This window comes from Oncorhynchus kisutch, unplaced genomic scaffold, assembly GCF_002021735.2.
Source record: "Oncorhynchus kisutch isolate 150728-3 unplaced genomic scaffold, Okis_V2 Okis01b-Okis20b_hom, whole genome shotgun sequence".
NCBI classification, from domain to species: domain Eukaryota; kingdom Metazoa; phylum Chordata; class Actinopteri; order Salmoniformes; family Salmonidae; genus Oncorhynchus; species Oncorhynchus kisutch.
Window position 1 is genome coordinate 3,521,268 of NW_022261978.1, and position 15,000 is coordinate 3,536,267.

Sequence of the window (15,000 nt, forward strand, 5' to 3'; positions counted from 1 at the left end):
CTGCTCTGGTCTGGACTGTTCTGCTCTGGTCTGCTCTGTTCTGCTCTGGTCTGCTCTGGTTGCTGGTTAGGAATGGTTTAGAATGAAAAATGTATCAACTCCTACAAAAATGTCCATTAATATAATCCACATAATACTTCACATTCATGTTGTTGCAGGATTATTTTCCCCGCTTATAGCAAACTGGCTCACAATTAAGATCCTACATCTGTTAGTTTGGCCTTTTACATGTTAGGTCAACCCCTTAATCTCTCTCTCTCTCTCTCTCTCTCTCTCTCCTCTCTCTCTCTCTCTCTCTCTCTTCTCCCCCCCTCTCTCTCCTCTCTCTCTCTCTCTCTCTCTCTCCCTCCCTCCCTCTCTCTGTATCTCTCTCTCTCTCTCTCTCTCTCTCTCTCTCCCTCTCTCTCTCTCTGTATCGCTCTCTCTCTCTCTCTCTCTCTCTCTCTCTCTCTCCCTCTCTCTCTCTGTATCTCTCTCTCTCTCTCTTTCTCTCTCTCCCTCCCTCCTCCCCCCCCCCCCCCCCCCCCCCCCCTCCCTCCCTCCCTCCCTCCCTCTCCTTTCTCCCTCCCTCCCCTCCAGGTACTGGACCTATTCATATGAACTCAGTTCAGTGTACAGGCAGAGAGAAGTCTCTGCTGCAGTGTTCTTTCAGGGAGGTTCCTCTCTATAGTGTAAAACACACTAATGACGTGGCTGTGCGCTTGCAACGTCCCCAACACTGGGCTGGAGACCACGGTGAGATTACACACTGAGACAGAGATACACCACACACACACACCACCACCACACACACACACTGAGACAGAGATACACACTGAGAACAGAGATACACACTGAGACAAGAGATACACACTGGGCTGGAGACCACGGTGAGATACACACTGAGACAGAGATACACACTGAGACAGATACACACTGAGACAGAGATAAACACTGAGACAGAGATACACACTGAGACAGAGATACACACTGAGACAGAGATACACACTGAGACAGAGATACACCACTGGGCTGGAGACCACGGTGAGATACACACTGAGACAGAGATACACACTGAGACAGAGATACACACTGAGACAGAGATAAACACACTGGACAGAGCAGAGGATACACACGAGAACAGAGATACACACTGGGCTGGAGACCACGGTGAGATACACACTGAGACAGAGATACACACTGAGACAGATACCACACTGAGACAGAGATACACACTGAGACAGAGATACACCCTGAGCCAGAGATACACACTGAGACAGACGATACACACTGAGACAGAGATACACACGGGCTGGAGACCACGGTGAGATACACACTGAGACAGAGATACACACCTGAGACAGAGATACACACTGGCCTGGAGACCACGGTGAGATACACACTGAGACAGAGATACACACTGAGACAGATACACACTGAGACAGATACACACTGAGACAGAGATACACACTGAGACAGCGATACACACTGAGACAGAGATACACACTGAGACAGAGATACACACTGAGACAGCGATACACCACTGGGCTGGAGACCACGGTGAGATACACACTGAGACAGAGATACACACACACACACACACACACACACACACACACACACACTGAGACAGAGATACACACTGGGCTGGAGACCACGGTGAGATACACACTGAGACAGCAGATACACACACACACACACACACTGAGACAGAGATACACACTGAGACAGAGATACACACTGAGAGACAGAGATACACACTGAGACAGAGATACACACTGAGACAGAGATACACACTGAGACAGAGATGCACACTGAGACAGAGATGCACATCATTAAATGCATTCATTAGTGTTTACAAAGTGGTAATAGGAATATATAGTGTGTATGAAGTGTCTATGAAGTGTTCTATGAAGTGTTTCTAACCCCTCTGTGCCAGGTACGGTTGGCGGGGGGCAGGGAACCTGCAGAGGGGCGTGTGGAGGTGCTGATGGAGGTGGGAGGGGTTACAGCGCTGGGGGGCCGTCTGCAGTGAGAACTGGGGCATCAACGAGGCCATGGTGGTGTGCAGACAGCTGGGCTATGGCTTTGCAACAGAGCCCCACCAGGTGATGAACAAAACTAACATGGAGGCACGCAGGTGTACAAACGTGCACACACACTCACATACACACACACCACACAGGAGGTTGGTGGCCACCTTAATTGGGGAGGAGGGGAATCAGTGGAATGGGTTATACATCAAACATGGTTTCCATGGTTTCCATGGTTTCCTGGTGTTTGATACCGTTCCATTTGCTTCCTTCCGGCCACTATTATGAGCCGTCCTCCCCTCACCAGCCTCCTGTGGTGCACACACAATCGATCCGTTTGTAGAGGGGACACTATTATGAGCCGTCCTCCCCTCACCAGCCTCCTGTGGTGCACACACAATCGATCCGTTTGTAGAGGGGACACTATTATGAGCCGTCCTCCCCTCACCAGCCTCCTGTGGTGCACACACAATCGATCCGTTTGTAGAGGGGACACTATTATGAGCAGTCCTCCCCTCACCAGCCTCCTGTGGTGCACACACAATCGATCCGTTTGTAGAGGGGACACTATTATGAGCCATCCTCCCCTCACCAGCCTCCTGTGGTGCACACACAATTGATCAGTTTGTAGAGGGGACACTATTATGAGCCGTCCTCCCCTCACCAGCCTCCTGTGGTGCACACACAATTGATCAGTTTGTAGAGGGGCCACTATTATGAGCCGTCCTCCCCTCACCAGCCTCCTGTGGTGCACACACCAATCGATCCGTTTGTAGAGGGGACACTATTATGAGCAGTCCTCCCCTCACCAGCCTCCTGTGGTGCACACACAATTGATCAGTTTGTAGAGGGGCCACTATTATGAGCAGTCCTCCCCTCACCAGCCTCCTGTGGTGCACACACAATTGATCAGTTTGTAGAGGGGACACTATTATGAGCCGTCCTCCCCTCACCAGCCTCCTGTGGTGCACACACAATTGATCAGTTTGTAGAGGGGACACTATTATGAGCCGTCCTCCCTCACCAGCCTCCTGTGGTGCACAGACAATCGATCCGTTTGTAGAGGGGACACTATTATGAGCCGTCCTCCCCTCACCAGCCTCCTGTGGTGGCACACACAATTGATCAGTTTGTAGAGGGACACTATTGTGATAGGATTTCCCTCCTGAACTTTTGGTACCTTTCTCACTCACTCTCTCTCAGGGTGTCTGTGTGTGTGTGTGTGTGTGTGTGTGTGGTGTGTGTGTGTGTGTGTGTGTGTGTGTGTGTGTGTGTGTGTGTGTGTGTGTGTGTGTGTGTGTGTGTGTGTGTGTGTGTGTGTGTGTGTGTGTGTGTGTGTGTGTGTGCATATTAAAAGCCCATAGGGAGAAAAAGAAAGAAAGAGAGAGTGGAGGAATGTGATAATGACCGTTAATGAAACTATTATGTATAATGGTAATGAGAAGCAGTCATTATCTGAAAAGGATTTGGGTTTGGCACTGGTCCTGTGACCTACTGACTCATGGTTCTGTGTGTGGTGTGTGTGTGCGTGTGTGTGTGTGTGTCCTACAGGAGACGTGGTACTGGCCCGGAGCTCCGGAGGCAGCAGAGGTGGTTCTGACTGGAACCCACTGCATCGGCACAGAGATGTCCATTCAGCAGTGTCGTAGGAACACACAGGTCTACTGTCCCAGGGGAGGAGATGGCAAGGCGGCTGGGGTCACCTGTGTTGAGAGTGAGTTCTTACAACCAGCACACACACACACACACACACGGACGAACAAACTCACACACACAAACACCTGCGCACGATCACGCAAGCACACACACACACACACACGGACGAACGAACGAACGCACACACACACACACACACACCTGCGCACGATCACGCAAGCACACACACACACACACATCCCCAACAACATCCACATAGACCCTTCCACCTGCTGACCTTTCCACCCTTAACCTCTCACCTTTCAATGCTAACCTCTGACGCCTAACCTCTAACCTCTGATCCCCCACCAGCGGCCCCTGACCTGGTATTAGATGCCCAGTTGGTCCAGGAGACAGCCTACCTGGAGGACCGCCCCTTGCACCTCCTGACCTGTGCCAATGAGGAGAACTGTCTGTCATCCTCTGCTGCCCGGATGAGCTGGCCTTACGGACACAGACGCCTGCTACGATTCTCCTCACGCATCATGAACATGGGCCGGGCCGACTTCAGACCTAGAGCGACCAGGGAGTCCTGGACCTGGCACCAGTGTCACAGGTACTCGAAAGGGGGGTTGTGGGAGTTTTAATAGACAAGGGTAGTGGGTTGTGGTAGTTGTAGTTGTAGTTTTAAGAGAGATGGGTTGTTGGTTGTGGTAGTTGTCGTTTTAAGAGACAAGGGTTGTGAATTATGGTAGATGTAGTTTTAATAGACAAGGGTAGTGGGTTGTTGTAGTTTTAAGAGAGATTGGTTGTGGTAGTTGTGTTTTGACAAGTGAAGGAGGGTTGGATTGTGGTAGTTGTAGTTTTAAGAGACATGGGTTGTAAGTTGTGGTAGTTGTAGTTTTAAGAGAGATTGGTTGTGGTAGTTGTGTTTTGACAAGTGAAGGAGGGTTGGATTGTGGTAGTTGTAGTTTTAAGAGACACGTGTAGGGGGGTTGATTGTGGTAGTTGTAGTTTCAAGAGACAAGTGTAGGAGGGTTGATTGTGGTAGTTGTAGTTTCAAGAGACAAGTGTAGGAGGGTTGATTGTGGTAGTTGTAGTTTCAAGAGACAAGTGTAGGATGGTTTGATTGTGGTAGTTGTAGTTTCAAGAGACAAGTGTAGGAGGGTTGATTGTGGTAGTTGTAGTTTCAAGAGACAAGTGTAGGAGGGTTTGATTGTGGTAGTTGTAGTTTCAAGAGACAAGTGTAGGAGGGTTTGATTGTGGTAGTTGTAGTTTCAAGAGACAAGTGTAGGAGGGTTGATTGTGGTAGTTGTAGTTTTATGGAGATGATAGGAGGTTGTGGTAGTTGTAGTTTTATGGAGATGATAGGAGGTTGTGGTAGTTGTAGTTTTATGGAGATGATAGGATGTTGTGGTAGTTGTAGTTTTATGGAGATGTTAGGAGGTTGTGGTAGTTGTAGTTTTATGGAGATGATAGGAGGTTGTGGTAGTTGTAGTTTTATGGAGATGATAGGAGGTTGTGGTAGTTGTAGTTTTATGGAGATGATAGGAGGTTGTGGTAGTTGTAGTTTTATGGAGATGATAGGAGGTTGTGGTAGTTGTAGTTTTATGGATATGATAGGAGGTTGTGGTAGTTGTAGTTTCATGGAGATGATAGGAGGTTGTGGTAGTTGTAGTTTTATGGAGATGATAGGAGGCTGTGGTAGTTGTAGTTTTATGGAGATGATAGGAGGTTGTGGTATAGGCATTTTCAACAAAACAAAGAACAGTTACTGTTGACCTGGTTGTCCTTCCTCTGGAACCAACCGTGTCAACAGTCTGGACTGTGACCATTCAAAGTGGAATGGTTCTTTACTGCTGTGGTTGTGGCTCTGCTGCGGTCGACAGAGTGAGAACAACCTGGTCACTCTCCTGACCACAGCAGTACCACGCAGGGTCCAATAAAACTGACGAACACAGCGTCTTCGGTTCTATTCTGGGAGCGTGAGGTTGTGATGAAGAGGGAACGGTTCCTAACAGATCTCTAACTGTCTCGTATTCTTTTCTATTGTAGTCTATATATATACACTCTCTCTCTCTATTGTAGTCTATATATATATATACACTCTCTCCCTCTATTGTAGTCTATATATATATATATACACTCACTCTCTCTCTCTCTATTGTAGTCTATATATATATATACACTCTCTCCCTCTATTGTAGTCTATATATATACACTCTCTCCCTCTATTGTAGTCTATATATATATATATACACTCTCTCCCTCTATTGTAGTCTATATATATATATATACACTCTCTCCCTCTATTGTAGTCTATATATATATATACACTCTCTCCCTCTATTGTAGTCTATATATATACACTCTCTCCCTCTATTGTAGTCTATATATATACACTCTCTCCCTCTATTGTAGTCTATATATATATATATACACTCTCTCCCTCTATTGTAGTCTATATATATATATACACTCTCTCCCTCTATTGTAGTCTATATTATATACACTCTCTCCCTCTATTGTAGTCTATATATATACACTCTCTCCCTCTATTGTAGTCTATATATATATATATACACTCTCTCTCTCTATTGTAGTCTATATATATATATATACACTCACTCTCTCTATTGTAGTCTATATATATATATATACACTCTCTCCCTCTATTGTAGTCTATATATATACACTCTCTCCCTCTATTGTAGTCTATATATATACACTCTCTCCCTCTATTGTAGTCTATATATATACACACGCTCCCTCTATTGTAGTCTATATATATATATATACACTCTCCCTCTATTGTAGTCTATATATATATATATACACTCTCTCTCTCTATTGTAGTCTATATATATACACTCTCTCTCTCTATTGTAGTCTATATATATATATATACACTCTCTCCCTCTATTGTAGTCTATATATATATACACACTCTCTCTCTCTCTATTGTAGTCTATATATATATACACTCTCTCTCTCTCTATCTCTCTCTATTGTAGTCTATATATATACACTCTCTCCCTCTATTGTAGTCTATATATATATATACACTCTCTCCCTCTATTGTAGTCTATATATATATACACACTCTCTCTCTCTCTATTGTAGTCTATATATATATACACTCTCTCTCTCTCTATCTCTCTCTATTGTAGTCTATATATATACACTCTCTCCCTCTATTGTAGTCTATATATATATATACACTCTCTCCCTCTATTGTAGTCTATATATATACACTCTCTCTCTCTATTGTAGTCTATATATATATATACGCACACACTCTCTCCCTCTATTGTAGTCTATATATATATATACACTCTCTCCCTCTATTGTAGTCTATATATATATATACACTCTCTCCCTCTATTGTAGTCTATATATATATATACACTCTCTCCCTCTATTGTAGTCTATATATATATATACACTCTCTCTCTCTATTGTAGTCTATATATATATATATATATACACTCTCTCTCTCGCTCTCTATTGTAGTCTATATATATACACACTCTCTCTCTCTCTATTGTAGTCTATATATATATATATACACTCTCCCTCCCTCTATTGTAGTCTATATATATATATATATATATACACTCTCCCTCCCTCTATTGTAGTCTATATATATATATATATATACACTCTCCCTCCCTCTATTGTAGTCTATATATATATATACACACACACTCTCTCTCTCTATTGTAGTCTATATATATATATACTCTCCCTCCCTCTATTGTAGTCTATATATATATATACACACACACTCTCTCTCTCTATTGTAGTCTATATATATATATACACACACACTCTCTCTCTCTATTGTAGTCTATATATATATATACACACACACTCTCTCTCTCTATTGTAGTCTATATATATATATACTCTCTCTCTCTCTATTGTAGTCTATATATATATATATATATATATACACTCTCTCCCTCTCTCTATTGTAGTCTATATATATATACACACACTCTCTCTCTCTCTATTGTAGTCTATATATATATATATACACTCTCTCTCTCTCTCTCTCTCTATTGTAGTCTATATATATATATATACACTCTCTCTCTCTCTCCCCCTCCCCCCTCCCTCCCTCCCTCCCTCCCTCCCTCCCCCCTCCAGGTACTGGACCTATATTCATCGCCACGGCTACACAAAAAAAAGCTGTGTCAAAAAGAAAAATCTCTGTCTGTCAGTGTCATGTATCAAATGAACGTAGAAGCAAGAATTCATTTGATAGATGTATTGTTTAGTGTAAGTCACACAACAGACAAACAACAACAGTAGAAACCACATCATCATCCTCCTATCCTCACACACCAGTAGAAAACACATAATCATCCTCCTATCCTCACACACCAGTAGAAACCACAACATCATCCTCCTATCCTCACACACCAGTAGAAACCACAACATCATCCTCCTATCCTCACACAACAGTAGAAACCACAACATCATCCTCCTATCCTCACACACCAGACAAGCTTTCAGTGTTATTGTTATTGTGTGTTAACTGTTCTCCAATCTCTTCATGTTGAATATTTATGTATCCGTTATTTTACCAGGTAAGTTGACTGAGAACACGTTCTCATTTACAGCAACGACCTGGGGAATAGTTACAGGGGAGAGGAGGGGGATGAATTAAGTTGACTGAGAACACGTTCTCATTTACAGCAACGACCTGGGGAATAGTTACAGGGGAGAGGAGGGGGATGAATTAAGTTGACTGAGAACACGTTCTCATTTACAGCAACGACCTGGGGAATAGTTACAGGGGAGAGGAGGGGGATGAATGAGCCAATTGTCAACTGGGGATGATTAGGTGACTGTGATGGTTTGAGGGCCAGATTGGGAATTTAGCCAGGACACCGGGGTTAACACCCCTACTCTTACGATAAGTGCCATGGGATCTTTAATGACCTCAGAGAGTCATGACACCCGTTTAACGTCCCATCCGAAAGACGACACTCTACACAGGGCAGTGTCCTGGGGCATTGGGATATTTTTTTAGATCAGAGGAAAGAATGCCTCCTACTGGCCCTCCAACACCACTTCCAGCAGCATCTGGTCTCCCATCCAGGAACTGACCAGGACCAACCCTGCTTAGCTTCAGAAGCAAGCCAGCAGTGGTATGCAGGGTGGTATGCTGCTGGCATATAACATTAATAGCATTAATAACCTCTGTTTTTCTTCTTCTTCCTCCTCTCCTCTTCCTCACAGGCACTACCACAGCATTGAGGTGTTCACCCATTATGACCTTCTGACCCTGAATGGAACTAAGATCGCTGAGGGTCACAAAGCCAGCTTCTGTCTGGAGGACACCTACTGCCCTGAAGGTATGTCATCTTACCTACTGTCCTGACGCTATGTCACCCTACCTACTGCCCCGAAGGTACGTCACCTTACCTACTGTCCTGACGCTATGTCACCTTACCTACTGTCCTGACGGTATGTCACCTTACCTACTGTCCTGACGCTATGTCACCTTACCTACTGTCCTGACGGCATGTCACCTTACCTACTGTCCTGACGCTATGTCACCTTACCTACTGCCCTGACGCTATGTCACCTTACCTACTGTCCTGACGGTATGTCACCTTACCTACTGTCCTGACGCTATGTCACCTTACCTACTGTCCTGACGCTATGTCACCTTACCTACTGTCCTGATGGTATGTTACCTTACCTACTGTCCTGACGCTATGTCACCTTACCTACTGTCCTGACGCAATGTCACCTTACCTACTGTCCTGACGGTATGTCACCTTACCTACTGTCCTGATGCTAGGTCACCTTACCTACTGTCCTGACGCTATGTCACCTTACCTACTGTCCTGTCGGTATGTCACCTTACCTACTGTCCTGACGCTATGTCACCTTACCTACTGTCCTGATGCTATGTCACCTTACCTACTGCCCTGACGCTATGTCACCTTACCTACTGTCCTGACGGTATGTCACCTTACCTACTGTCCTGACGCTATGTCACCTTACCTACTGTCCTGACGCTATGTCACCTTACCTACTGTCCTGACGCTATGTCACCTTACCTACTGTCCTGATGGTACGTCACCTTACCTACTGTCCTGATGGTACGTCACCTTACCTACTGTCCTGACGCTATGTCTTCTTACCTACTGTCCTGACGCTATGTCACCTTACCTACTGTCCTGATGTATTGTCACCTTACCTACTGTCCTGACGCTATGTCACCTTACCTACTGTCCTGACGCTATGTCACCTTACCTACTGTCCTGACGCTATGTCACCTTACCTACTGCCCTGATGGTATGTCACCTTACCTAATGTCCTGACGCTATGTCACCTTACCTACTGCCCTGATGGTATGTCACCTTACCTACTGTCCTGATGGTATGTCACCTTACCTACTGTCCTGACGGTATGTCACCTTACCTACTGTCCTGATGGTATGTCACCTTACCTACTGTCCTGACGCTATGTAACCTTACCTAGTGTCCTGACGGCACGTCACCTTACCTACTGTCCTGATGGTATGTCAACTTACCTACTGTCCTGACACTATGCCACCTTACCTACTGTCCTGACGCTATGTCACCTTACCTACTGCCCCGACAGTATGTCACTTTACCTACTGTCCTGATGCTATGTCACCTTACCTACTGTGCTGATGCTATGTCACCTTACCTACTGTCCTGATGGTATGTCACCTTACCTACTGTCCTGACGCTATGTCACCTTAACTACTGTCCAGACGCTATGTCATCTTACCTACTGTCCTGACGCTATGTCACCTTACCTACTGTCCTGACGCTATGTCACCTTACCTACTGTCCTGACGGTATGTCACCTTACCTACTGTCCTGACGCTATGTCATCTTACCTAGTGTCCTGACGCTATGTCACCTTACCTACTGTCCAGACAGTATGTCACCTTACCTACTGTCCTGACGCTATGTCACCTTACCTACTGTCCTGATGGTATGTCACCTTACCTACTGTCCTGATGGTATGTCACCTTAGCTAGTGTCCTGACGCTATGTCACCTTACCTACTGTCCTGACGCTATGTCACCTTACCTACTGTCGTGACGCTACGTCACCTTGCCTACTGCCCCGACGGCATGTCACCTTACCTACTGTCCTGACGGTATGTCACCTTACCTACTGTCCTGATACTATGTCACCTTACCTACTGTCCTGACGCTATGTCACCTTACCTACTGTCCAGACTCTATGTCATCTTACCTAGTGTCCTGACGCTATGTCACCTTACCTACTGTCCAGACAGTATGTCACCTTACCTACTGTCCTGACGATATGTCACCTTACCTACTGTCCTGATGGTATGTCACCTTACCTACTGTCCTGATGGTATGTCACCTTACCTAGTGTCCTGACGCTATGTCACCTTACCTACTGTCCCGATGGTACATCACCTTACCTACTGTCCCGATGGTAGTCACCTTACCTACTGTCCCGATAGTACATCACCTTACCTGGTGCCCAAACGGTATGTCACCTTACCTACTGCCCCGGCGCTATGTCACCTTACCTAGTGCCTCGATGGTATTGCACCTTACCTACTGCCCCGGCGCTATGTCACCTTACCTACTGTCCCGATGGTACATCACCTTACCTACTGTCCCGATGGTACATCACCTTACCCACTGCCCGATGGTACATCACCTTACCTACTGTCCTGACGCTATGTCACCTTACCTACTGTCCCGATGGTACATCACCTTACCTACTGTCCCGATGGTACATCACCTTACCTACTGTCCTGACGGTACATCACCTTACCTACTGTCCTGATGGTACATCACCTTACCTGCTGTCCTGACGCTATGTCACCTTATCTAGTGACCTGACGGCACGTCACCTTACCTACTGTCCTGATGGTACGTCACCTTACCTACTGTCCTGACGCTATGTCACCTTACCTACTGTCCTGACGCTATGTCACCTTACCTACTGTCCTGACGGTATGTAACCTTACCTACTGTCCTGACGCTATGTCACCTTACCTACTGCCCGACGCTATGTCACCTTACCTACTGTCCTGACGGTATGTCACCTTACCTACTGTCCTGACGCTATGTCATCTTACCTACTGTCCTGACGGTATGTCACTTTACCTACTGTCCTGACGGTACGTCACCTTACCTACTGTCCTGACGCTATGTCACCTTACCTACTGTCCTGACGCTATGTCACCTTACCTACTGTCCTGACGGTATGTCACCTTACCTACTGTCCTGACGCTATGTCATCTTACCTACTGTCCTGACGGTATGTCACCTTACCTACTGTCCTGACGCTATGTCACCTTACCTAGTGTCCTGACGGCACGTCACCTTACCTACTGTCCTGACGCTATGTCATCTTACCTACTGTCCTGACGCTATGTCACCTTACCTAGTCTCCTGACGGCACGTCACCTTAGCTACTGTCCTGACGCTATGTCAACTTACCTAGTGCCCCGACGGTATGTCACCTTACCTACTGCTCTGACGGTACGTCACCTGTGTCACTTATCTTACCTGGCCTAATTTGACCAGTCCCTGGCTTTCCCCTATCCTAACCCTAAACAGTCCACGAGTCTCTCCATGCACTTTCACACCTATCAACTCACCTGTCACCAGATCTCTCACCTGTCACCAGATCTCTCACCTGTCACTAGATCTCTCACCTGTCACGAGATCTCTCACCTGTCACTAGATCTCTCACCTGTCAATAGATCTCTCACCTGTCACTAGATCTCTCACCTGTCACTAGATATCTCACCTGTCAATAGATCTCTCACCTGTCACTAGATCTCTCACCTGTCACTAGATCTCTCACCTGTCACTAGATCTCTCACCTGTCAATAGATCTCTCACCTGTCAATAGATCTCTCACCTGTCAATAGATCTCTCACCTGTCAATAGATCTCTCACCTGTCAATAGATCTCTCACCTGACAATAGATCTCTCACCTGACAATAGATCTCTCACCTGTCAATAGATCTCTCACCTGTCAATAGATCTCTCACCTGTCAATAGATCTCTCACCTGTCAATAGATCTCTCACCTGTCAATAGATCTCTCACCTGTCAATAGATCTCTCACCTGTCAATAGATCTCTCACCTGTCAATAGATCTCTCACCTGACAATAGATCTCTCACCTGTCAATAGATCTCTCACCTGTCAATAGATCTCTCACCTGTCAATAGATCTCTCACCTGTCAATAGATCTCTCACCTGTCAATAGATCTCTCACCTGTCAATAGATCTCTCACCTGACAATAGATCTCTCACCTGTCAATAGACTTGAATTGGAGCTTATCCAAATCTTTAACTTGAACTTGATCTTCAACTTGATCAGTCACCGTCAACTACACTTACTGTGTTTCCATGGCAACATGCAGGTATGCAGAAGCGATACTCGTGCTACAACATGGGAGAGCAGGGTATCCAGGTAGGTTGCTGGGATACGTATCGCCATGACATCGACTGTCAGTGGATCGACATCACAGACATCAGCCCCGGGGAGTACATCTTTCAGGTTAGAAAACACGCACGCACACGTGCACACACACACACACGCATTCGCATGCACATACATACACAGACACACACACACTCAAGCTTTATCAATGGATCAACGGCCTCTTAACTTTCGCATGGAATACTTTTAAGAAAAGAAACCAAATGTAGCTCTGTGTTTTAGTTTTTGGAAGAGGAATACTAAGTGTTGGCTCCAGTAACCGTGGAGACCAGCAGGAAGAGATGAAAAGCTGTGATACAGACTAGAACTGGAGCATAAATGGGTCTTGGCTCCGTCTGCACGTGCCGGTCCAGCTGGTTCATGTGCTTGGAGGTCGTTTGAGTGAAAGTGTGGGTTTAAAATAGAGGGATGCATTGAACCTGTGTTTAAGGGGAGTGATAACCTGCCATTAGTAGAACCGTTCAGAGAAAGGCTTGGCTCAGTGACAGGGAAACTGTGTCAGCACATTACCACTGATGAGAGAGTCTCACCCACCAGGCACACCCTCACCCCTCACCCCTTTGCAAGGAGGAGGGGGAAGGGGCTCACATACTCACTCTGGAATGGAGAGAGAGAGTGTGAGAGAGAGAGAGAGAGAGATACAGAGAGAGAGAGATACAGAGAGATACAGAGAGAGAGAGAGATACAGAGATAGAGAGAGAGAGAGAGAGAGAGAGAGAGAGAGAGAGAGAGAGAGAGAGAGAGAGAGAGAGAGAGAGAGAGAGAGAGAGAGAGAGAGAGAGAGAGAGAGAGAGAGAGAGAGAGAGAGAGAGAGAGAGAGAGAGAGCTAGAGAGAGAGAGAGCTAGAGAGAGATACAGAGAGGGAGAGAGGGAGAGAGAGATACAGAGAGAGAGAGAGAGAGCGAGAGCGAGAGAGAGATACAGAGAGAGAGAGAGAAAGAGAAAGAGAGAGATACAGAGAGAGAGAGGGAGAGAGAGAGAGAGATGCAAGCTGTAGAAGGGACAGAGAAGGACACAGCAGCAGATTTCATTCTATCTTTCTTTATCTCATCTCTGTTTTTCTTGTTGGTCATCAGATGGCTCAAATAACGTTGTTTGCTTGTGAATTCTCTAAGATTCTGTTCAATTCTATAAGATTCCATTCTGAAGCTTCTGATGTGACATCACAAAGCCTATATCACGTCACCCTGCGTCCTTCCCTCTGTTCCATTCCAACCCCTTCCATAAGGACTCTCTGATTGGGTCCTCTGTGTGACTAAACCACCACAATGTTTACCACACGCCCCCGGCCCCACCACACATCACATCATTTCTCATCAGTCTATAGCAGAGAGATGAAAGAGATTTGTTTAGACAGCAGGGAGTGGCCCGTCCATCCATCCTCCAACCCATCGCTCCTACAGGGGCCTGTCTGTATGTGGTCTATCTGCACTGGTCGGGCTGGGCTGTAACACTCAGTCATGCCTTCTGGGATTATCATCTGACACACTCGTCATGTCATTAAGTTGGGAGATCAAATGGAGGCCGGCGAGACGACTGTTGCCCCAGCCTGCCGCGTCGTTATGTGGTTGCCAAGGAAACCCTTTATTCAACAGTAGTTAAGTTGACAATAAAGTGTGTGTGAGCGAGGGAGTGTGTCTGTACAGTGCCTTGCGAAAGTATTCGGCCCCCTTGAACTTTGCGACCTTTTGCCACATTTCAGGCTTCAAACATAAAGATATAAAACTGTATTTTTTTGTGAAGAATCAACAACAAGTGGTACACAATCATGAAGTGGAACGACATTTATTGGATATTTCAAACTTTTTTAACAAATCAAAAACTGAAAAATTGGGCATGCAAAATTATTCAG

At 45.8% G+C, this 15,000-nt stretch overlaps 1 protein-coding gene across 1 annotated transcript in view; it reads left to right on the plus strand.

Annotated features, from left to right (window-relative positions):
* Positions 1-15,000, plus strand: part of LOC109885682 (lysyl oxidase homolog 4-like) — a 46,163-nt gene that overhangs the window by 23,061 nt on the left and 8,102 nt on the right. Inside the window, 8 exon segments of the mRNA XM_031811595.1 lie at positions 580-701; positions 703-735; positions 1,919-1,987; positions 1,989-2,087; positions 3,564-3,726; positions 4,020-4,263; positions 8,898-9,013; positions 13,069-13,205. Coding sequence (XP_031667455.1) covers positions 580-701; positions 703-735; positions 1,919-1,987; positions 1,989-2,087; positions 3,564-3,726; positions 4,020-4,263; positions 8,898-9,013; positions 13,069-13,205 — 983 coding nt within the window.